Source organism: Pygocentrus nattereri, chromosome 26, assembly GCF_015220715.1.
Source record: "Pygocentrus nattereri isolate fPygNat1 chromosome 26, fPygNat1.pri, whole genome shotgun sequence".
In the NCBI taxonomy this organism is placed as follows: Eukaryota; Metazoa; Chordata; class Actinopteri; order Characiformes; family Serrasalmidae; genus Pygocentrus; species Pygocentrus nattereri.
The window spans coordinates 15013811-15039756 of record NC_051236.1 but is presented as its reverse complement, the minus strand read 5'-3'; the positions used below and the strand labels follow the sequence as shown (position 1 = coordinate 15039756).

The window sequence follows — 25946 nt, the reverse complement described above, 5'->3', positions numbered from 1 at the left end:
GTTAGTAGTATTTAACATTTTCATTTGTTTTATTTTCTGCGGAGGCAAAATGTATAGACAATCAAAAACCACACTAATAATAACCCCACAAGAATCTAATAGACTGAATTTATTCTTTTTTCTGGCACGTGACTGAAATACATTATTGCATTAGAAATGGCAGTGGTCATACAATCTTCTGAACATTCATTTCAATGTATGCAACATGAATTTTTATACCTCTGCTTTCTTCAGTCTTTAGTATAGAACATTACAAAATGAAACCATGGCTAAAAGCATTAAAATGTGTCAAAATACAAATACTACAAGGGTAATAAAAGGCTCCATTAAAATTGAGGTGCAGTGAAATACATACTGCTACAGTTTGATTCATGTGAAGATTGTGCTACAGCATTTGAGCAGTTAAGTAGTCACATTTCATCATTAGGTCTCTGTGTCAGTAGTGTTCAGACAGATTAGCACAGTCAAACTCCCTTCATCCATTATGTTCACTGTCACAGTTTACTGAAGCATCATCTAGGCACTTTAGTACTCGATTGTCACAGCTTTAGTCTTCAGATACTCATTGAGAGCCTCTTGACCTGTTGAAGAAAAAGATATATATATATAACATTGGTTTATTGCACACAGCTGGCATGAGAGGTGACCTGTAACTGACCATTCAGTTGATTTAGCTTTTTGTTTTATATGTATGATTGGACACAGTTGATCTATAAAACGATGCACAAATTTCTCACAATTTCTTAATATATAGTTGCACTTGAAAACTGACATTGTTTTAACTGTTGCAGTAACAGGAACTATGGCTGTCAGAATTACTTGATTAAAATTGAATAATCAAATTAAAGACATAATCTATTAAAACATACATTCTTAATAAATTGATTTAGTAGTTAGTTCATTTGCATGACAGACTGGGTATGGGCAGGTCATTTTAAAGATTTGTTCAGCAGATCCTCCACAAGTGGGAGCTACTAGCACACAAGTCACTTATCACTGAAAGAGAGAACACTCACACCAATGGGATCTCAGCATGAACATATATTCCTATTTACATTTTCATGTAAAGTAAAATGTATTTTTTTTGCTGCTATAAATTGCATGTACAGTAAGTAAGTGTTTTATTTAATGATGTTCAAATTAAACAGCTTCCTTTTAAAGGCCTCCTTTTTGTCTTTCTCAGTGGAATCTTTGAAAGGCTCTGTTTATAGAGTATGTTATTGCTCAGTTCACATCATTTTTGTTGTTTGGCCTTTCATAAGAGCAGATAAATATTTTCATTAATTATCAAAATAACCCCTGGATTACTTCACTAGTCATTTAACTGACAGGCACAAAATCTGCTGCTTGTGTGCCCACATTCTCTACAGGTCTACACTGCACATTGAGGCAAAAATGTAAATGTAATAAACTTTTGTAAATTTGTAAATTTTGTAAAATTGCAAACTACATGTCTTGAATCATGAATCCATTATTAAACAAATAATCGAACCATCCCTAACATATCATCAGTCATAACATCTAATTAATTTAGGTCATGTCTTACCCAGATCTTTGCCGAAGCCTGACTGCTTGAAGCCACCGAAGGGTGCAGCGACGTCGGTTTTGTTGTAGGTGTTGACGAACACTGTTCCAGCCTGAAGTCTCTCACTGACATACAGAGCCTTACTGATGTCCCGGGTGAAAACTCCTGAGGCCAGACCATACTCTGTAGCATTAGCCCTTTGCAGCACTCCATCTACATCACTGAGAGAGAGAGAGAGGAGAGAGAGGAGAGAGAGAGAGAGAGTATGGAGGATAACAGTGGAGCTGTAGTCTGCAGAGTACAGGTGGCAGCAGATGACTTGTACTCACCCATCCTTAAATTTGGAGATTATCATGACAGGACCGAATGACTCCTCAATAGCAATGAACATGTGGTCCTGCACACCAGTAAACACAGTGGGCTCAAAGAAAAAACCTGAGAGCAGGAAAAAAAATCAAATATTTCCTTACTTTTTCTACATTTTATTTGGTGCCACATAAAAGAAAAAATTAATGAAAAGGAATCTAAATATAGCAAAGGGTCCGACATAGCAATACAGTTCATTAACCTATAACTGCTATTCCATCTCATCAAACTGTATAAATTCAATGACGTGAATCAGGTTGAATGTATTGTGAAATGTTTGGATGAATCTTCATGTCTCAATTGTTGTGCTATGTGCTTAAGTACATTACAGCAATTCTTTAATTATGGTGAGTTATGCTTTGATGGCTTAACTTGGCGCACACACACACACACACACACACACCTGGGCGGCTGACTTGTTTCCCTCCACACACAAGCTTGGCACCCTCTTTGACCCCTTTTTCACAGTACTCCACCAGTTTGTCCAGATGGGCTTTGTGGTTTTGGGGTCCGTGGTCTGTGGAACGGTCCAGTGGGTCACCTATCTTCATCTTCTTCACCTCTTCAACCTACATAGATACAGCATTCTGTTACAATCTCTAACATGCTTCCAGTTATTACAATCACACAACAGTGAGTGGTCACTGAGGAGATGGCGTTACACCAACTCTATTGTTTAGACAGTTCCCAATCCTGGTTCTGGAAAACCCCTGCCCAGCCCATTTTAATGTTTTACCTGGTCTATCACACCCACTACAACTACCCAAAAGCTTGTTAATTAGCTGATTAATTGGATCAGGCGTATTTCTGGTGGTTCAGAAAAATATGCAGGACAGGGGCGTTCCAGGACAAGGCTGGGAACCAATGGTTCTAGCTGAAAGCAAAGCCTCATAAAGGTCATTTGGCTGGGTTAAATTAACTACGAACTATGATACTATTGCACAGTTTAAGCATCACAACACTACAAATGTGAATTACTATGCATTATCTAACAATGTGGAGAATTGTGAATATTAAAGGAAATGCTGCTTTAAAATTTATATCTTTATTCCCATGTAACTTACCACTCTATGGACAAAAGTATCATGCAAAGATTCTTCTATAAACAGTCTGCCTGCAGCGATGCAGTTCTCGCCTTTGTTGAAGAACACTGAACTCATCCCCTGCACAGAGTGAGAGACAGTAACCGTGAAGAATCTGGTTCAGTCTTATCAGTCTTATCAGAGCATATGATGCACTAGAATAACATTCACACATTCATGAACTGTAAGACGCATACTGAAAGGTACCATTCTGACTGCTTTGTCCAAGTCACAGTCACTGAAAATGATGAGGGGGGATTTACCACCCAGCTCCAGAGAGACCTTCTTCACATTACTGACTGCACAGCTGCAGGACACAAACACACACAGCAGTAAAAAAAGGTCAATAAGTCTTAAGTTCAGCGATATCACGCACACTGTTTCTATGAATGGGTCAGAGTTCTCTCACCTCTTCATAATCTGTTTGCCAATCTCAGTGGAGCCAGTGAAGCCCAGTTTACGCACGTCAGGGTGGTCTGACAGCCGCTGGCCAACTAGAGAGCCTGAAGTATGTCCACACATCATCACTCAAAAGTTGGAATCGTTGCAACATTCATAATTTTTGACATATTATGCTATATTTAATATTAAAAAAATATTAAACAATAAGCTTCAAACTTATTTATCTTGAGATTTGATCACTAATTTTTTATTGTATTTTAGTTTAATCCTTAATGCTATTTCATCATTCTGGATATGTCTAATATGTTAATTATGTGAAACCTGTTGCACAGGGCTAACATATTAGAATCATTTTACACATTTATCTGCAACAAAACATTATTACTGAAACATTATTACTGCAACAAAACATTATTATATTACCGAAAACAAAACACTGGTTTCAAACTTTTGAATGGCTGTGGTTTAAAGCACACAGTCCCTTATTTAATGGCATTAATTAAATTCCAAACGGTTTTAGAAAGATAATAAAACTGACCATTCACATATAGTGGTGCCAAACCCTGATTCTAAAGAGCTATTTACCCACAGAGTGCAGTTTCAGCCTTAATCTAACACTGTTCTGGTAACATGGCTCTAATAATGTTTCTAAAACTCTTGATTAGCTCAATCAGGCATACTAGATTAGGGCTGCAATTAAACTCTAGAGGGTAGCAGATCTCAACTTATTGAAAAACAAAACAAAAAACCCACTAAGCTTTTTTGTAAAGCCAATAAAAGCAATTAAACATAAAGGTCAGGAAAGGGTCAAAATATTGAGATCTTTTTCAGTCGTTTTCCAAAGGAAACTGAAAGTATAGTGAAAATGTGTTAATGTTGCATTAAAGCTGATTGACTGTACATGTTTCATATCCTCCCTTTTGTCTTCGTTCTGATGTCCTATCATACAAAAACGGCTGGAAAATCATTTTACATGACGACATTCCAACCCCTCTTTATTCCTTAGAATTAAACAGGGTTAAATAAACAGGGTTCTTGCAGCTTAGTTTCTTTATACACTGTAAAAGTGTTGTCTTATCTCAAAATAACTCAAAATTCTAAGGTTAAACGCAAAACATATTAACAGGATATGGCCTAAAGAGTGAACGGCATGTTTTGAGACTTTTTTTATCAGTATAGTATTTATGTATAGTATTTATAGTACTTCAAACTAATTTAAAAAATAATGAAATAAATTGTATTATTTAAGTCCAACTAATGAAACAATAAACATTTATATTTCAGGGCCAAATTATTTCAATTTTTGTTTTCAAAGTGAATAGTACAAATTGTTATAGTGCCAATAAATTTGCCTGAGTGTTAAAAATGAAAAGACAAAAAAAAATCCTTAAATGCCAAATACTTTAAATAACCAACATGAAAGGAAGCACTTGCAAAAAAAACCCTTAAGCACACCTGATCCAGGCAGAATATTGATCACTCCTTTAGGGAACCCTGCCCTTGCGGTCAACTCTGCAAACTTCAGTGCAGTCAAAGGGGTCACCTGGAGTTCAACATTTAACACACACACACACACACACACACACACACACACACACACACACACACACACACACACACACAAATCTCAGCTTTATCCAGATTTATCAGTGTGTCGGGATGTGTATGGGAGCATGCAAGCACTGCTGTTATAAGCACTTAAGCAAACTGACATTAGGAGCTTAGATTCATTCACTCCTGACCTGTGCAGGTTTCAGTACCACAGTGTTGCCAGCTGCCAGGCAGGCCGCAGTTTTCCATGCCAGCATCATCAGAGGATAATTCCAGGGAATCACAATGGCACACACACTTTACATAGACAAACAGAATATATTGTTCAAACAAATTCAAACAAAAACATTAAATGCTAAAGCATGAATGCTAAAGCACTTGATTCAGACATGTCCTAATTAAATTATTTAATAATACTATGTTTTTAGCTAATTTTGAATGATTAAAAAATGTTTTTAATTGAAATTTTTTACATCATCTTTTCCAAACCTCTCTTTACCCCTTAATTACAGACTGTTTTTGTTACTGTGCCTTTAAGACATATATAAATGACATCTGCTGTATTGTGTTTTTTTCAGAAGCACTCTGCGCTAAAGCGTTCTTCTAAACTTGAGCATAAATGTGTGCAGCTGAATAGATGGACATATTTGTTGGTTTTCATGACTTCCCAAAAACAATGAATTCTAAACAGGCTGCCTTTATAGCTTAGTTTCCATACATGGACTGTATGGACTGAGGACTGAGTTTTGAAACTTTAACAACGCTTACATGCTACATTAAACTTTAAAAAATAAAAATAAAAAAATAAATAGATACATAAAAACAAGGAACACTGATATTCCATAATATGGGCCCTTTAAATTACAAAGATGTGTTGGCAGGTCCCGTCCAGTCTTCAATTCTTCACTTTCATAACTACAAAACTTACATATTAGTTCCATAAAGATTAATACTAAGACTTTTAATCACATGTCTCTGATACAAGCAATGTTGGAGTGTCTTCGGTCAGAAATAGTGGAAGTTTTACCCGATTGGCTCTTTCTTAGTGAAGGTGAGGTTATGATTGGGGCGAGCTTGATTGATTGGGATGGTGCAACCCTGCAGAGGAAGAAACAAAGCAATTTAGACACATCATGGTAATGCATCATCACTCTTTTAAATAGCAACTTACAATTTAATCATGTGACAGAGGAAGGAGAATGTAGTTCAGTCTTGCCCAAAAGTGATTATTTTAGTGTGGGATCCTGATTTGAAAAAGACACACACCTGTATCTTGTCACACCAACCAGCAAAGTATCTGAATGTCTGAATGGACATGCCAACGTGGGTTTTGAGGGCCAGCGTGTAGACAGCTCCTGAGTCTATGGCCTCAATAGTGGCCAGTTCTTCCTGGTGCTGTTCCATTAGATCTGCCAGCCTAGAGTTGAATAACAGCAACTATTGGTATCCTTTATTGGAACACTTATACATATCAAAGTCCATAACAATAGCCATAACTAATTCATATTAAAAGTGAAGTCTTTATATTAAGAGTGCATTCTCTCACTTGAAGATAAGTCTGCCTTTATCTCTGGGATTCATCTTGCCCCACTCGCCTTCCACAAAAGCCTCTTTAGCTGCTGCCACAGCCTTCTCCACATCCAAGATCTGAGCTAGAGATACATCACAAATTGGCTACAAAAGAAAGAGAGAGAGAGACAGAGAGAGAGAGAGAGAGATAGAGAGATTAAATATGCACTGTGACAATAAATGAGAAGTAGCCAAGTTAAAATTTAAATATGAATCATACAAAAGACAAATATTGATATCAATCCAAGCTCCCTGAACTTTGGCTTGAAGGCCAAAGTCAGCAGACAAAGACCATTTTAATGAACGATTATGACACTAAACTTTATCTACAGTGAAACTGGAGCGTTTATGAACTTGGAGCTATTCTATTCACAGACATTAAGACTGCAGCCTCATTGCTCAGGCTATACAACAGTTCCTTCAGCTCATCTGTAATGGAATTTTAATTCCACATAGTCAATGTACTTTCTCTGTGTACCTCTCCATTGGTGGGGTTAATGGTCTTGTAGGTCTTTCCTCCCTCAGCATCCACAAACTCTCCATTTATAAAGAGCTGGTGAGGCATTTGGATAGTCATGTTGTTCGTGTTCATCTCCACCTGGAACACATGGGTTTAAAGGGCATTTGTATTTATTGTATGTGGAGCAGCAGCTACTGCCCACATGACTCAAAAACTCCTTAGTCTGGCTGAATGTTAAACACTCACATAGTCAACGATGAGCTCTTCCTCAGCGTCCTCCCCTCTCAGCTTTCTCACACACATCTGGATGAACTCCTGAAATGTTGTCGCCATGTAGACATCCTCATTTTGTAGTTGCAGCTGACTGGCCCTCAGCTTCACCTCCTCCACCAGCCTGCATAGAAAGAGAGAGCAGGAAGGGGGGAAAGTACAACAGAGAGAAAAATGGAGAAAGAGAAATTATATGGAATTACATACTGTTTTCTATAAAAATGGAAAGAAGTATAGACAAAATGTACAAGTTGATGGCCACTACTGATTGGTATAGTGTAGTGTTGCTTCTGTTGCTGTATACTAGGGTTCAACTCCCGAACCTCACCCTCCCTGGGCAAGCAGCTTTCACCATACCAATAAAAGTTCTTGGGCAAGACTCCTAACACTACCTTTGCCTACCTGTGTAAAATGATCAAACTGCAAGTCACTCTGGATAAGAGCGTCTGTCAAATGGTGTTCATGTAAAATGGAACTACTGCAGTGTTTCAGATTTTATATAACATAATGTTACATGTGAAAATGCACAAAGGTGTGTCTGATTGCTAGGGAAATAGCAGTAGCAGTCATGTTAAAAACATTGTCCATACTTTTGTACATTTTAATGGATAACAGCATGTTATACAGTGTTATAAACCTGAGTCTGGTCTCTGTGTCCAAAATGGATCTCAATATGCATTTTAGGGCACTGTTATGGATGTGGACCATTGTTCTCTAAGTGTCCACATTGTAAAATAGAATTTCAGTGACTATTATAGATCATGACATTGGCTAAAATTATATCCACATTTACTGCAAGCTTCTTTTTAAGCCAAAGATAATGTTAGTGAAGATTCACTTAATAAGAAGCTAAGAAGTATACTCTCTTGACTCTTTGGAGAAACAATGTAAAAACAGCAGTTCTGTACAGGTGAAAAGAAAGACCTTAATGCATTTACTATCAAAAGTGTCAAAATGCATTTAGTGATGAACACATTTTTACTGTAATTTAGTAAACTAAACAGTTTACCAGTATAAAACACAATTCTGATGAGGGAGAGGGATCTGTTTCCGTCATATCCTCTATAGCCTGTTAGCTACATTGGCCTTGTATCTGCAGTGTAAAACTGAAACATTTTCCATTAGAGACTAGACACTGTCTTACTTTGTCTTGGTGTATTAATTACATTTGGGATATAAATGAAACCGTGTAAACTTCTTTTATTTCGAAAAGACCTTATGCTAAGTCTAATTGTGGTTGTGTTCACATCTACGGCATTTGGCAGATACTCTTATCCAGAGCAACTTACAATTTGATAATTTTACACAGGTAAGTGAAGGTAGCGTTAGGAGTCTTGCCCAAGGACTCTTATTGGTATGTTATAGGATACTTACCCAGGCAGGGATTGAATCCCAGTCTACAGTCTACAGAGGTATTACCCACCACACTATACTAGCCACATGCCAACCTGACATGTTGTTTACCTGACAACATCCATTGAGGCAGCTCCAGACTTAAAGAAGTCAGTAGAGTCATCAATTTTCTCTACGTTAGTCAAAATACTCTTCCACACCACCTGTATACACACAAAAACACACTGAGTTATCTTGTAGAAGACAAAGACCTGCATTAAACCATTCTGGAAACATCAACTGACGTGCTGCTCCCCTCATGACTTCTGATTGAAAATCTGGCATCAGGAGCATCAATGAATGCCAACAATATATGTGCCAAGCAAATCTAGGTCAATGACGTTGCATCTTCCCTTATTCAAATAGTACAAAGAGGAAGGAGAAAGATAACACAGATTAGTGATTTGTCTGAAATTGATAGTAGTGGTACACGTGACTGTATACATAAGTTAAGCTCTATCATAATGTACCAAAAAACATTGTATTATTTGTAGAATAATCTGTGCTTGTTATGTTGCTTGGTAACCAAGCACTATTTCTAACAAACGACCATGCATTGTTGGAAAATTGTTTATTGAGATTATTATAAATAATAAATTAACACTGGTGTATTTTATCCTATTGTATTTCAGTTCAACAATTATAGAAAAGAACTGTGATCAACTCAAATAGCTGTGATTAGGTGCTGTGTAATAATTTGCGAAAAGCTTACACTTAAAATAACATTTATTTTTGCACTGAATAGGTGAAATGGTGAAATATTGAGTGTATTATATGATTAGGTGAAGGTTAATAGTGTGAAAGTAGTGTTTGACCATCATCTGCTCAGCAAAGCTCTTCTCCTCCTCTGTCAGCTCCACTGCAGTGCTGGAGCCGGCCTTAAAATACTGAGCAGCTGCAATCATCTTCCCATCCTCGAACTGCAGGTTCTTCACCAGCAACTGCACACACAAACACATGCATTTAATACTGAGAATAAACACTTGCCTCGATTAGTAAGAATGGCTCTGGATCTGAAAAAATGGACCTGAAAAAAATGCTTGATTTGCAGCTAACTAACAAAACTCCAATGTTATGGAGATTCACTCAAAAGAAGCTCAGAATATTCTGCTGTAACGCCTGTTAGGATGAAGCAATCTGAACAAAAAAAATCTGCTACATATCTTGTGATATATGTAATTGATTGTGTTACATGCAATGCTGGAAGTGATCTCCGGGGGGACGGGGTTGGAGTTGACTTGAACGGTCATGTGGGAGCGGACAGAGACGGTTACCCACAATGCCATGGCGGACGGGGCCTTGGTGATCGGAACTACGAAGGCCAACGCATCCTGGATTGTGCGGAAACTCACGACCTGGCCATCGCCAGCACATTCTTCAAGAAGCAGCCATCGCATCTGGTCACTTACAGCAGCGGCGACCATGCAACCCAGACTGACTACTGGATGTTCCGGCCGCGGGACCTGAAACTGGTGACCAACACCAAAGTCATACCATCTGAGTCTGTGGCCCTCAGCACCGCCTCCTCGTCATGGACACCAAGATTGCTAAACCGAAATCGCCCAAACGCCAGACTGGACCGAAGCGCATCAAGTGGTGGAAATGGAAAGAGTACAAGAAACGGCTCTTGGCAGCACTCAAGCCTATATCAGTGGACCACAACCAACCCGTTGAGGACATGTGGGTTGAGATGGTCAAGCGTGTCCAAGAAGTGGTGGAAGAGGTCGTTGGCTCGACGAAGCTGGGAAGAAGGTACATCGACAAGCAAGTGTGGTGGCGGAACGAGGAGGTTCAAGAGGCAATAAAGGCAAAGAAGCTGGCCTTTAAGACCTGGTGGCACACGCAGATGCCTGAAGATTTCAGTCAGTACCGCTTACTTAATTTGGCAGATAAACGAGCGGTAGCATCCGCAAAGAGCCGACACTACCAAGACATGTACGACCAGCTAGACACCCCCGAAGGAGCAAACAACATCTACAGATTTGCTAGACCTCGACACGAACCACGTTGTGCAGATCAAGGGTCCCGATGGACAAGTTTTTCGGAACCCTAAGGATATCCTCCAACGATGGCCAACCTACTTTGAGTGGTCAGATGCTCGATAGGAACATCGCCAACTTTCCCGATAACCATCGGCATCCAAGGATCGGCCCTCTCCCCCCTACTGTTCATCCTCTTCATGGATACTGAGACGGCTGACCTGCAAACACCGCACCCATGGAGTCTAGTCTACGCAGATGACATTGGCCTCAGCGAAACGGGGGACTGCTTGGCGCTGCAGACTCGGATGCAGGCTTGGAAAGACCGGCTAGACGAGAACGGCATAGAACGCCAAAATCTACAAGTCGGTGGTACGCCCTGTGGGCCAGCCACAACCAAACACCAGCAGGCCATGAATACCATGGAAATGAAGATGCTCAGGTGGCCTTTGGGTCTAACCCACCTGGATAGATTGACAAACGAGCACACCAGGAAAAGATGGGGCGTGGCACCCATCACAGACAAGATGCGCAAATCCAGGCTCCGATGGTATGGCCATGTTGTCCGCAGCGAGGAGGAGTCTGTGGCCAGAAGGGCCCTGCGAATGGACCCGGGTGGCAACAGGCCAAGAGGGCGACCCAAAAAGCGGTGGATGCCAAAAAGTGGACCCCGCACCAAGCGGGACATAAACCGCAAAGGAAATAAGACATAAAGGGGGGCGGGGGTCTGCACCCGGAAGTTGCAAACGGAGGTTAAAATGTCACGACAGCTGTCCGGCACCCACCTCGTTGCTCCGACACAGGGGCATACTGGCTTAATCAAAGCTCCATACACTGAGGACCTCATTGCATATTGTTTTGTTCAGATTGCTTCATCCTAGCAAGAGTTATTACAGAATATTTGGGGCCATTTTCCACTGAATCTCCCTGTACTAAATACTATAATACTCTAGAATACAAATAGAAACAATAATTTGTGCACATGCAGTAATTATTTTACATCCACATTGGTATAAATAAATGCTGAAACTATGTCATGTTCTATTTAAATACACTTATATTTAGGCTTTTTATTAGGCTTTTTGTTTTATACTGCTAAACCCACCCAAAAATATACAATACAAAACACAGCTAGTGCAAAAGCATCTCACACACTGCAATAGCACAGTATTTTGGCTACATGTTATTTTAGAAAAAATAATGACTCCACACAATCACATCATTCTATCCTTTGATCAAAAAACTAAGAAGTTGTTGAAGGTGTTTATTTTATTCTGTCCAGTAGTTGTAACTGTAACACTATAAAGTTTGATCAATAGGGGGAGCAGTACACTTACTACACGACCTCAAACTCCACCTACGAGCACGGCCATTGGCTCACATTGTTTTGTCTCTTATTAGCTGCATCTCCTGTATGACCAAAAATATGGTTTGCCCCTCTTTGATATTGGGAAAATTATTTTTCATTAGCTAACGTTGTAACTTGTTTACTTTCTCCTTTTATCCTCTCTTCCTTTCTAATCTCTCTCTATGTGTTTCTGTTGATCTATTAGAGGGTGATTATGTAATCTAAAAACAAAAGATCTTTTGAGCCAGTTAAGTAGAAAAGGCAAGAACAGCCAGTTCATATACTGACCCCTCCACTCAGCCAGGCTGGTCAGAATGGGGCCTGAATGGAGTTTTATGGCCTGATGAGCTGAGACAAAACTGTGATCTCTAATTCAGGAGAAATGAGAACACAACACTTTACTCCTCTGAATGAAACAGCATTTGCAATGTTGCAATGGCTAAATTTGTAGGAATACATCTGAGATGCACTTGTTTGTCTTTCTAAACCTTTTGTTATTCTCATATGCATTATTGTACTTTTAGGTCTTGTCGGAAATGTGTGCATAATGCACAATGCTCTTCTGACAAAGCAACATTCTTCTTGAATGAAAGAGTTACCTGAGCCTTAATTCAAATTCTCTGAAAAGATAATAACAACAAATTACTTCTTTTGACCCATTAAACCTTAAAGACTCACACCCACTTTATTTCACCACTCTTTTAAAGTAACTATAGATTGTAACTAATTAATTTCTAGCAGTTACTGAATTATAAGTCTAGAGTTTGATGTTAATTCCTCTTGAATGGGTGTCCTCACCGTCTTGCCATCATTGCCGAACAGAATCAGGCCATTTTTGGTGACCAGGCCTGGCCGACTTGCCCCGGGGATCTCCAGAGGCTGACCAGTGGTGGAACCATTATCCACCAATGTAGAACCATAAAATGTGACATTCTATCAGGGAGAACAGAGTGGAGACGACTTAGTTACTACGACTATTACTAAGGCATACTGTCACTGTCGAAACAAAACCTTCTATCTCTGTTTTTTTTTTTTTATAGAATTTGAAAAAAATGCCAGTTACAACATGTTAAATTGGACCAAAGAGAAATGTGCCAAAATGAATTGAAAAAAAAAAAACTTTTTCCATTACCTTGCAAAATTAAGAATTTTTTTTTCTTCTGTAAAGTTTTGCTGTGACACCAACAATATATATTTTACTTTAGTCAAATATTTCGGTCTATATTTGGATGCGCTTGCTGGAGTAGGCATGTGACTGGGTATGTGTGTGAGCACTTATGTGTGACAAAAGAATGGAACTGTGAATAATAAGATTTATCATGCTGTTTGTTTTGCAAGACAAATGATAAGCATAATCATATTTGAGAAATGTCTGGCCTGTTACACTGTACTACTAAATTGTAGTCACAATAAAAAGCATACCGTGTGTGCATGACATGACAAACCTTTCCATCAACCTCTGCCCAAGCTCCAGGAACTTTATCATTTCCTCTGATCCAGTTATGGATGGCTTCAGCAGGCTGATTCCAGTCAATCTACACCAACACAAACACAGAGTACATCCTTGTTTAGAAACACATTATTGGAGGCTACAGACTGAGGGTGCTAAGGATTACACACGGGGCCTTAATATTAATATTTACATTTACATTTACAGCATTTAGTAGACACTCTTATGCAGAGTGACTTACAAGAAGTGTCTTGTCTATCTTGAGAAAGTATCTTTGCTAGTTACCAATAGGTTAGAGAAAAAGACAGTCCTGAGCTCAGATACTGCTAGATACAAAAGTCAATGTAGATACCCAGAAAAAAGGAACAGCGTTGAACACAGAACTGCATGCAATGCAATACAATACAATACAGTAAACTACAATACACAGTGCATTCAACAATAAAGTAAACTACAATACACAGTGCAATACAATAAAATATAATATATAAGTGCAGTACAATATATTGCAAACAATACTTAATTCAATGCTCATTTAAGTGCTGTGTAAAGAGATGTGTCTTCAGTCTGCGTTTGAAGACAGCAAGAGACTCTGCTGTTCGGACAGCAAACACCCATAAAATGAGATACAGCTCTACAACACATTGGGATCTTGGTTTTGGTCATGTCATTCCCTGTATGATCTGTGCTGGGCAATGAGGACAGTCTTCAAGCAACCAAATAGAACTCAAGTGAGAGAGCACATGACGAGGTAGTATGATTTTTGTGAAAATGTACTGGCAATAAGAACCTCACCCCTGAAGAACCGCTAAAGGTAAATAAATAATGGTAAAATAAACTGGTACTTTCCATTTATTTTCTTTGGCAAGCCACAAACCAGTGCATTTGTGGTATTTGGGTCACATCAAGGTCATTTTTGGGTATTCAACCGATTCCCGGTACTTGCATTCCTCAGTACTGTAACTGAATTTGGATGGCAGAGGATTCATCAAACAAGTCCACAAGAATTCAAAACAATATGTAATGAAGATCACCTTAAGTATGCCATTTCTTTGATGTGCACTAAGATAAGTAATCTGAATGACCAAGAACACCTTCATGTGCTTGGCATGGCAATGTGGCATTGACTGTGTAGATCATGGCCATTGCCTGATGGAAACAGGGCCCATAATTTCACAAAAACAAAAACAACAATTAATGTAATGCACCGCACCAACCTTTGCGTTGTCCTTTTTCTGAATGCCCTCATAGGTGGCGCCTTCCTCTGGCTGCTTGATTTTGGGAGCTTTACCTGCTTCAATTAACCTGACTGCCTCAACCTTGAATACAGAGACACACATAAGAATCTAACAGTACTATAACACTTTAATGCTACTGTGACATATGCTGTCATTGGCCACTGTAGAAGTGCATTTGCTGAATGACTGTAATGCTGCTGTTATGAACATATTAGCTTCCTTCACTGATTCTCACCATGGCTTTGATTCCTTCTGGAAACAGGAAGCGCTTATATATGGTATTCACTGTGTCATCAGGTTCCACATCACACTCTTTCTGCAGCAGGATGGGTCCAGTGTCAAGTCCATCATCTGCCCAAAACACAGTGAATCCACCCTTTTTGTCACCATGCATGAGAGTCCTATAAACAGTCAGTTTTTTACATTGCCATGTTAGCAGTCAGTAACATTCACAGCACTGGTTTCCAGTGAATACATTAAATAAGCACATAAACACATATGCACACACAGACCAGTTGATGGCAGAGGCCCCTCTGTGGCGAGGCAGCAGTGAGGGGTGGTAGATGATGGAGCCATGACGTGGGTGGTCTATCACCTCCATAGGGATGAACTGAGAGCAGAAGGGCAGAATGTTGAGCTCAGCACCCACAGCCTTATACTGTTCCACCACCTCATCAATGGCCTTTCCCTTCAGCCGCCAGCGTGGAAACTTAAACACCGGCACACCGTCCTTCTCTGCTTCAGTACCTGGTGAATCCACATTTGCTCAAATTGGCATCTGGTGTGCACGAATAGACTTAATTTTCATAGAAAGGCTTTTTTTAACCCCTTAAACCCTAATAACCATAGTAGTTTCCAAAATAACATCTAGTAGTTAAAGAATAACAACATTATATTTCATGTCATTAGGCAGACGCTCTTATCCAGAATGATTACAACTTTAAACTTGGGGAATTGAAACCCAGTTTGCCACATGGAGGGTAGTGGTGTTATCCACTATACCAAACAGTTTCATATTATTCAGTTATTAAACATGATCACTCAGTTATTCAGATTATACAACACTTTTCAGTTCTTAAATAAGATTTATAACTAAATAATAAATCTACAGTTAAAAGTGTTGACCTAATGTCTCTAGACTTTGGCTTTGTTCTTTTTCACTCATTAAATGGCTGGGACTCTAATCTCCAAGCACCTGTTGCACATTTTATAACTTAAGAAGACTTCAGCCAATTTGCACTGTAGTGTATTTTATTACTGAATAAGAATGGGATTGCTTAAACTTTCTGTTTCTATCACTATATAGGAGCTCCATGCTGTCTTTATTATTGGATGCAGCGCGGTTGTTTGTGAGCGAGTGTGCATGCACATTCAGAACGCTAAAGGTGCACTAATATTGATTTGCTTTATCGAAGTAACAACACAACATAAGTGTGTAGCCCTATTCATGTGTTTGGCAGTTTGTGACAATCAAAATAAAAAACGACAGACTGTCAGCTTTGTTAGAAGTAGTTAATAAACCAATGCAAAAGGCATTTATTTTTGACATTCAACCATTTAATCTTTTCTTCCAGTTAAACAACTTATAGTTTTCCATTTTTTTTATACGAACAAATCAATATAAATATGACAAGAGCTCCCAGAAATGACGCTGTTAAAAGAAAAGTGGCAGATACAGCTGCTTTTTGTATAGAAGGGTTGACTGCTTTGTCCAGTCCCTAAATAACAGAGTAAGGTAAAAAATCCTCAGCAACTAGGAAAGAATATTACTAATAACATAATAACTCAATTCAGTTGTCAACAGAGTATGTAGAATCTGAGTGGAAACAATATGCTTTAAATGTGCTTCCTTTAACCCAGTAAACAGGGTGTGCTTTTTAGTGAGACTCCATGGTCAATAACTGGATCAAGACTTTTTCACTTTCCGTCAATCTTTCAGTTGTCAACAACAAGCACCAGATCCAAGTCTTAAGTCAAAACCTTTGCCCAAGACAAGATAAAAGGATCAGTACAATCATAAAAAGCTGGTTTTTCAAGGGTTCTTTAGTAAAGGGAATGGTTCTGTTTAGAACCATGCATTTGATATAAAACTATTCCATGCTTCAGTGGTTCTTGTCATCATGAAATGACAGGGAATGTGATATATGGTTCTATATAGCACCAAAAAGCTATATAGAAAAGTTATACCTGCAATTATTACAATGCCAAGCTTGTAACAATAAAAGAACCTTTTTGCTGCAAAAGAACAATACAAACACTTTCTCCATCAATCTGAAGAACGATTTTACCATGCAAGGTACCATTTAAGCTTAAACTGGTTCTGTACTGAACTCATAGTTCCAAATAGAACCGTTCTCTTTGCTTAAGCACCCACAGTGAACCAGCTTTTTAAGAGCGTATGAGGAGGAATATGACAGGAACCAAAAAATCACCTAGTGGGTCGGCTTTGCCATCTTTGTCAGGTATGGTGAACACGCCAACGATGACATGACCATCTTTCTTCAGCTCTTTGTACACCTCCTGTCCAAAAAGGCTCTGACCAATCACAGCAATCTTCATCCTGGACAGTCACTGAATCCTGAGCACAGACAAACAGACACTGAGGAGGAGAGCTCTGAAACACTCGAATGGATTCAGGTTTGCAGGCCATCAGGTCATATGGGTTAGTGTGTTAGTTCTTATAAGATGCTGTATGTCTTCTTATATTCAGTTTCCCACTACAGATGGCTTTTAACGACATACTTACAAGACCTCCTATAGCTACAGAGCATGCTAGCTGGAATGCTAACGAATGAAAAATGCGTTTTTTAGGTGTCCTCGTGGACAAGAATATCGATATCCACTCTATAAGAACATGTTTCCGTTTACATTTATGATCTAAACAGCACTATTAGTAACATTATTAGGTTATTTTGCTATTTACAAAAGCAACGCAACTCAGGAAAACCCTCAATGACACCATTCAAGCAAGTGAACTTCAGGAGTTCATCCGCAGGCAACACAAGGAGACCCTGGGGTGGTCTTTAAATAACTCCCGCCCAATCAGAGAGAAGGGGGGGGGGTCTGCTCAGGCGCACTGGAGTGGCTGTAGAAATATTTGCACTCATATTAACTACAGTGACACATCCAAGTTGCAATATGAGAGCAAACGAAACGAAAGCTGGATTTGAACCGCCTTCAAGAGCCTGCCCTCGGAATTCCTCGGCGGACTGCAGCTACTCATTCATTCTCATAACCAGCACTTCTTGTCGGACTTGTCGAGTCCGTCTTTGTGTAACTCGGCGAGCTGTCAGCCTGCAGACCCAACACAACGTCCTTCCGTTTTGCAGCACATGAACCCGAAGGCGCTAAAGTTGCAGTCCAAGTTGCACGAAAAGTGACAGGTGAGATGTCCATACGATTGCACCAGCTCGGCTGTGTGCAGAAGCAGAGCTTCACGTACCCTCGCACGTCCCCGAGACCCTCCTGATGTGTGAAAGAGTGAGAGGGCTCCAGTTGGATCGGGGCGCGATTTATTCAGGCTGCGGCTGAATACCGCCGCCCCGCCAATGGCTTTCAGCCGAATTACACAACTGAAAACGAGCTGGAGGGGGCGGGGCCACTTCCAACGTCTCCAAGCAACACACATGAGTTCAAAACAGTTCAGTATCGATTCAGCTCCGCCTGATCTGCGTTCACATGCATAACAAAAACCAGCCCGTTGTCTGCGTCTCGATACAGCTCACACAAGGGTGAGCTTTAGAATGAGGTGGTCAGGTAAGACCCGGAGGTTTTATTGTACAAAAATGAAAAAAATATTACATCAATACAGTATACTGACCCAGATAGCAAGAAGAGAGCGGGCCACGGTTGTTCCAGTGACGGCAAAGCTGGCGGCTAACCCGCTATAGTTTAAGCGGAATTTTGGCTGCTCTGGTCTCCTCATTTTCCAACAACACCCTAGCAACCAGCTGAGTTACCACAGTAACCACTTAGCAACGCCATAGTAACCAGCAAGGACACCATAGCAACTGTGTAGCAACCAGCTAAGTTACCATAGTAACCACTTAACAACAACCTACCAACCAGCATGGATACAATAGCAACCACTTAGCAACATCCTAACAACCATATTAGGGACACCATAGCAACACCCTAACAATCACCTGGAATACTATAGTAACCAGTTAACAACCACCAAAAGATACCACAGTAAACATCTACACTCCAGCAAGCAGCAGGGATACCACAGCAACTGCATAGCAACCAACTGGGTTACCGTAGTAACCACTTAGCAACACACTAGTAATTAAGACAAAACTGTGTTGATGTATGTGTCACTTTTTTCAGTTTTTTCATTTTTTTTATTAACATTAAATTATCAATGTGTAAGATTTCTTTTCCAAAATGAACTAAAATTATTGACAGATTATGAAGAAATACCAGTATTAATGTTATGTAAAGGTGTGTTACAGGAATATCTAACATGCTAACAAGCTAGCCCCAGCATGTTCTGTTTTGTAATACCACTTTGTACCTCAAGAGTGTGAGTCACTGTAACGTTAAGTCTGCCATCAGTCCAACATGAGAGGATGAAGAAGTAGCACTACCTTCTCCCAGCAAGAAACCACAAAGAAAAGAAGTTACATAAACAGAAGCAAAACAAGAGTTAGCATTGGCTCTCGCCCACTGGACACAGCTCTTGATGAATAAAGGGATGAAGTTTGATGCTGAACTCACAACATTTCTTCTAGACCAGTACGTGAACGCGGAGAAGTGAGGAATGAGAAGGAGGGACTGAGGAGGAGGAGTAGGAAGTTTCCTGAGAGCAAGAGGGTAGTGGACCACTGTTGGCTCACGAATGGCAAAGCTGGTGGTCCACTGTTGTTTTGCTCAGCATTTTCCAGATGGTCCACCTGTGGTTAAGCAGAGTATTAGACAAAATTTCACTTTTCATCGCTCATTTTCCATTCACAGTACTATTTACTTATTTTTCCTTGCTTAATTTATGCTTACTTTTAATCTAGCACAGTGTCAGAAACACTTTCTATAAAATCATTTTACAATAGACCTATACTCACCAGCCACTTTATTAGGTACACGATACGATAGGTTCCATAGCTTGTTAACATAAATAGCTAATCAGCCAATTACATGGCCGCAACTCAATGCATTTAGGCATGTAGAGGTGGTCAAGACAACTTGCTGAAGTGCAGACTGAGCATCAGAATGGGGAAGAAAGGTGATTTAAGTGACTCTGAACGTGGCATGGTTGTTAGCGGCAGACGGGCTGGTCTGAGTATTTCAGAAACTGTTGATCTACTGGGATTTTCACACACAACCATCTCTAGAGTTTACAGAGAATGGCCCAAAAAAGAGAAAATATCCAGTGAGCGGCAGTTGTGTGGAGGAAAATGCCTTGTTGATGTGAGAGGTCAGAGGAGAATGGGCAGACTGGTTCCAGATGATAGAAAGGCAACAGTAACTCAAATAACCAACCAAAATCTCTGAGGAACGTTTCCAACACCTTGTTGAAAGTATGCCATGAAGAATTAAGGCAGTTCTGAAGGCAAAAGAGGGTCCAACCTTTTACTAGCAAGGTGTACCTAATAAAGTGTAGTTATTATTTTTTTCTCGCAGTTGTTTGTAATATTTGTCTAAGTTTATTTTCTAAAATAAAAGGCTACGTGCATTTAAAATCTGTTTGAGGAGATTAAAAAATAGTTAGAGCTTGTATGCAGGACAATATTCTGGGTGGACAGAAGGTATATTAACAGTGGCAAACAGTCCGTGGGGTGCCAACCTTATCAAGCCAGTACACCGACATATGTTTGCTATGTGGGTTGCATCATCTTACAAACTGCTCCTTTAAGAAAAACATTTCGTATAGACAGGCCATTGCAGTTACTCATTCAGGTTGCATTCACTACACATTATGCATGAGTGTGTTGATTAGAAAACTGACCAGACAGCACTGTAAAAAAATAACCTACAATACAAACATGAAATCAACCATAGAAAGTAATTAGTTAGCATGATAAATGATTAAAGCTGATAGTTTTGATAGTTATTTCATTTTACCACCATATAGCTTATTTCATGATGCAGCTCACAGAGCAGCACTGAAGGGACCAGCGCACATTCACTCACGATTTCCTGAGTATATTAGCCATTCAGAGCAAGATACGTTAATTATTAAACACAGTGTCATCAGACTCTCATACATAATTGTTAACTACCCTGAAGGCAGATTTTCATCATAAAGTGTACTTAATGCTTTATTAATGATGGTTGACTGAAGATGGCCAACTCTCTCATATTCCATAACTGGGGTTGCCAGAAGGGTGACTATGCTTCATGGCCACGGCGACCACCCTTTGGCTGTGCCTCACACTGCATATTTGCATTGCTTTTCTAAATAATGTAGTCCAGTTTTTTGTGTTTTATTTCATTACTGTTCTGTGTGGGATGAATTCACACACACTTTTACTAAACCCACTCAAATCAAGAATAAATTAAATTAAGGTTAGTATCTACTGCTTATCTAAGTTTTTATGGCTCGAGTTGAACTGCACACTAAAAATATTTATCAGGACACTCACAAAACGAACCAGATGGGATGCTGTGTTTTAGCGAGTTTGTTCATATTTAAAATATTGTTTCTTGTTTGGATTTAGACAAGGAGAGTTTTGGTGAATGACAGCACTTTAAAGCATATAACAAATGTAGATGAAATGTTTCTGTGTCAGTAGAACGTTTGAGGGGAGATGTGTAGAAGAGATGGTTGATGTGGAGAGAGAGGAAAGGTGCAGAGGACTTTAATAATGGCATTATTGGGGAAACACCTCTGTTTTCATTTTCGTGCTACAAGCAATGTTTTCACTCTTCTTTTCTCTCATTTTGTTTATAGCAACATTATAACATTTTGTGATATTGTATCATTTTGTTGATGTGCAGATCCTTAGATTAGATTAAAATGTAGCAACTGCACAACAGCTTAATAAAAACATGTGAGAAAAAAAAGTTATTATTGTTTTTAAATATTAGTATAAAACCTTACAACAACAACAATAATAACAATAATAATAACAACAAAACTGCTATTCTTCTTCCTCCTCCTCCTCTTCTTCCTCTTATTGTTATTGTTGTCATTGTATGTATATCCTGTCTTCTGTTTGGGTCTGCAGGCTTCTTACTGATTTGCTTGATTCTTCTGATTGTCTCCATCCATCTTCTTCTTTTACCTTCAGTTCATCAATACCTGCTCATTTTAAAACCGAAGAACGTGCAAAGAAACATAACAAAACTACATAGATAGCATTTAAAAACAGCATTTCTTACTGTGTATTAATGATGTCTTTGATTTTAAGCACACGTGCAGCAACATCATTTATTCATATTTGGCACACACAGACCTACAGCAACATCACAGTGACATTAATTTGCATTCGTTTCACACACAGCAACTCATCTGCACTGTAAAAATAATTCTGTGTAACCTAAAAAACAAGTAACCAGGTTGCCTGTAATGAGTTCACGAACTTCAAGTAATACATTAACACAATGTAAAACACATATTATTGTTCTGTTAACTTACTGTTAGTAGTTTACAGAAGAATAAAATGTTAAGGCAACAAGGCCACTAACCTTTTTAAGTTAAAACATTGAAACATTACAGTGTTTAGTTAGCCAGTTATCTAACATCAAACATCCAGCAAATTGCCTTGCAAACAAAACAGGTTTCTCGAAATGCTGAGTCACTCAGTGACTGACCTTCAGTTACCTTACCAGCAGTGATGCAATGCCAAGTCTAATGAATGAAGATATGGTGGGCTTATCAGAAAAGGGCCCAGAACAATTTTTCATGGCAAGTTTATGAAATTCTGTTACCTAACCAGACTCTCTGTTCCAGGACAGCAGGATGACTTAACAAACTTCACAAAGTTTACCCACCATTTGATGTTACTGACCTTGGTGCCACCATAAAGTGGCTTAAAGATCAGATAGTACAATAAACATTTGGGGATATAGACATTGCTAATTTACCAAAGGTCACAAATTCACTCAGTTTTCAGTCATACAATCATAAAGGAAGTAGACAGTAGCTACACAAGCAACACACAAATGCTTGCACTCATATACACATACATATACACAGGTGGGGTGAGACAGGAGAGGAAAAGCAAGTAGAATAAAAAAGAGCTGCAAGTGAGGCATGAAGAGGCCTTAAAAATCATTTGTATTTACCACTGCATGAGTTAACTATTACAAGAGCACAGTCATCTACACACCGAAACAAGGGATAGACTGAATTTACTTAATTTAAAGGTGCACATAATTTCCACATTCATGAATAAATAATATGTGCTGCACCAACACAACACAGCCAAAAGTAGGGAAACTGAAAGATGCAGTATATTTTATTCATGTGGAATAGGGGCATTGAATAAACTAAGTACAATGCATTGTTTTTTCATTATATTTTTTTCCAAAGCCCTGCTTTGAGGGCAGTCGTAGGCTGGAGGTTAAGGAACCAGCCTTGTGACTGGAAGGTTGCTGGTTTGATCCCCAGAGCTGACAGTACATGACTGAGGGGTCCTTGAGCAAGACACCTAACCCCCAACTGCTCCCTGTGCGCTGCAGATAGGGCTGCCCACTGCTCTGGGCGAGTGTGCTCACTGCCCCCTAGTGTGTGAACACTAGTGTGTATGTGGTGTTTCCCTGCACAGATAGGTTAAATGTGGAGGTGAAATTTCCCCATTGTTGGACTATTAAGGGTCTCTTATTCTTATTTTGAAGCAGCTTTTGAAAAATACAAGCACACACAGATAGAAAAAAAGGCCTCATTTTATTAGTAAAAGGAACTGAAAATAACTCATTATTGTCAACATTGGAAATTTGTTTGAAAAATAAAATTACCTGAAACAAACTCCTTGCCTTTGTCGTTCTGTGAGAAAAATCAGATGACACACTTACTTACATATTATTTATAGTATTTTTCCATAGTGATTCACAAAAGTGCTTTGTTGTCCACTCAGAGAATGTATCTAGGTATAACAAAGGTTAAAGGGTGAGTCCAAACTACCATTGAGTTAAGACACTGCCAGAGCCATTGTTGATACCTAGAAAGAAAGATGCAAAATAGTAGTATAAGTGCAGTACCATGCATTTCAATCAGTCTAGATTAGTGCTTGCTTAAATGCTAAACAGAGAGATGTGTCTTCATCGAGCACTCTTCACTTGAGCTAATAAAGTAATGGAGCCGTCCTTAAGATGCTGAGATTCCTCTGAGAGAAAATGATGAGCCCAAGTAGACAAGGGCTTAGTAAAACCAGTACTGAAACTGGGGAAAGCACTGAGAGAGTACAGGGTAGACATCTGCACAAGACTGTTTTTTTCAGTCCCATTCCTGCAAGAGTTCATCTCACAACAGTTTTGTTCTGTCAAGGTGAACTGACTTCCAATATCTGACATAATAATGTGTAATTCACAGATACATTATCCTCTGCTGAAATAACACAGCAGTCATGGTCATCAGGCTCACTGTAAAGTAACTTCACCAAACGCTATTTATGCCCAGTTTAGCTGATTTCTGTTTATTAGCTCTTATTTTTCTTAATTTTCTAATTAAGAGCTAAAACCAACACTTTCACATGTTTCATATAGGCTATATAGGCTTGGATAGGCACATTGCATGTTTTAGTTATTCTAACCATGAATGTGTTTCATGACTCTGCTTAGTAGTCAGTTTGGTTGTAACGAAGCAACTTAAATTCCTGCCAGCTCAGCATTATTTTACAAGACTGGTGTAAAAGTATGTTACTCTAAAAATTCTTTAGAGCGATTTTTTTCAGGTTGTGATCATTACAATTGTATAAATGTTGTAAAAATGAATCAGTTTTGAAATGTACTTGAGTTTGAAAACTCAAATTATTGAAACATTGTGTGATATTTACTTGCACATACAAAGTAAAACTTAAAACCTTGTATGTTTTAAACTTTATGACTAATTTCAAATAATTGAAATAAAAGTTTCAAAACTTTCAACAAATTTCCTCAAATGCTTTGAAGAAACTCAACATATTAGGGTTTATAGTATAGTTACCAGGCTGCCTTGAAGTTTTGAAATTAAAATAGTAAGTCAATGGAACTTGTTACTGTACCGAAGTTTAATTAACTAAAAATTTTAAAGCAGTAATTATTTAAAGTTAAAACAGCAATTTAAAGTGTATCCTAAGTGTAGTTGTTGGACATGAATTGATTAAAATAAATAATTTAGAAAAATACTTTGGATTCAGAGCAAACAAAATATCTCAGACCTGAGATGACCCCCTGAGAAACACATGCTATTTAGTATTTAAATAATCTTAGAAACCTCTCCTTGGATCACCACCTTATCGTGGTGGAGGGGTTTGCGTGCTTGAATGATCTTAGGAGCTATGTTGTCTGGAGCAAAAGCTCCTGGTAGGGTCTCCCATGGCAAACCGGTCCTAGGTGACAGGTCAGACAAAGTGTGATCCATAATAACCCCTATGAAGACACAAAAACGGGACTTGTGTACCCTGCCCGGATCAGGGTTACCGGGGCCCCACCCTGGAGCCAGGCCTGGGGGAGGGGCTCGCCAGCGAGCGTCTGGTGGCCGGGCATTTACTCATGGTGCCCAGCCAGGCCCAGCCCGAAGGAGTTACATGAGTCCCCCCTCCCATCGACCCACCACCAATGGGAGGGGCAGTAGTAGGGGTTCGGTGCGTTGTGGATCGGGCAGTGTCTGAAGGCGTGGGCCTTGGCGATCTGATCCTCGGTTGATGAAACTGGCTTTTTGAACTTGGAACGTTACCTCACTGGTGGGGAAGGAGCCTGAGTTGGTGCGCGAGGTTGAGAGATACCGGCTAGATATAGTCGGGCTCACCTCAACACACAGCTTGGACTCTGGGTCCAATCTCCTTGAGAGGGGCTGGACTTTATTCTTTTCTGGAGTTGCCCATGGTGAGAGGCGGCGGGCAGGTGTGGGCTTTCTCATAGCCCCTCGACTCGGTGCCTGTATGTTGGGGTTTTCTCCAGTGGACGAGAGGGTAGCTTCCCTACGCCTTCGGGTTGGGGAACGGGTCCTGACTGTTGTCTGTGCTTATGCACCGAACAGCAGTTCAGAGTACCCAGCCTTCTTAGAGTCCTTGGGAAGGGTGCTTGAAAGTGCTCCTCTTGGAGACTCTATTGTCCTACTGGGGGACTTCAACGCTCACGTGGGCAATGACAGTGAGACCTGGAGGGGTGTGATTGGGAGGAAAGGCCTTTGGTGAGGCCTTGGAAAGTGACTTTAAGTCGGCTCCGAAAAGAT

At 39.6% G+C, this 25946-nt stretch overlaps 1 protein-coding gene across 2 annotated transcripts; it reads right to left on the bottom strand.

Annotated features, from left to right (window-relative positions):
- Positions 1 to 89: 89 nt before the first annotated feature.
- aldh1l1 (aldehyde dehydrogenase 1 family, member L1) lies at positions 90 to 18199 on the bottom strand. 2 transcript variants are annotated; one of them, XM_017697895.2, is made up of 23 exons: positions 18075 to 18199; positions 17065 to 17210; positions 15145 to 15379; positions 14868 to 15033; positions 14612 to 14713; positions 13390 to 13479; positions 12743 to 12877; positions 9433 to 9558; positions 8690 to 8781; positions 7202 to 7349; positions 6974 to 7093; positions 6473 to 6600; positions 6193 to 6343; positions 5954 to 6024; positions 5118 to 5223; positions 4831 to 4918; positions 3383 to 3476; positions 3181 to 3280; positions 2956 to 3054; positions 2295 to 2460; positions 1855 to 1960; positions 1547 to 1746; positions 90 to 581 (listed from the first exon to the last, which is right to left on the bottom strand). In XM_017697895.2, exons 2-23 carry the CDS (start codon positions 17189 to 17191, stop codon positions 526 to 528), a joined length of 2706 nt encoding a protein of 901 aa, XP_017553384.1. In that variant the 5' UTR covers positions 17192 to 17210; positions 18075 to 18199; the 3' UTR covers positions 90 to 525. The 2 variants fall into 2 exon arrangements, with proteins under 2 accessions (XP_017553384.1, XP_017553385.1); XM_017697896.2 differs by lacking the exon at positions 18075 to 18199 and adding an exon at positions 17570 to 17676.
- Between the last annotated feature and the right edge of the window lie 7747 nt (positions 18200 to 25946).

Bases quoted from the DNA above. Each gene is read 5' to 3' on its own strand.
- aldh1l1 (XM_017697895.2), bottom strand. From the start codon at position 17,191: ATGAAGATTGCTGTGATTGGTCAGAGCCTTTTTGGACAGGAGGTGTAC. The intron at 4,919-5,117 runs GTCAGGAGTGAA...GTTGAACTCCAG, and splicing joins TGGTACTGAAACCTGCACAG to GTGACCCCTTTGACTGCACT. The intron at 3,055-3,180 runs GTACCTTTCAGT...CACTCTGTGCAG, and splicing joins TGGACAAAGCAGTCAGAATG to GGGATGAGTTCAGTGTTCTT.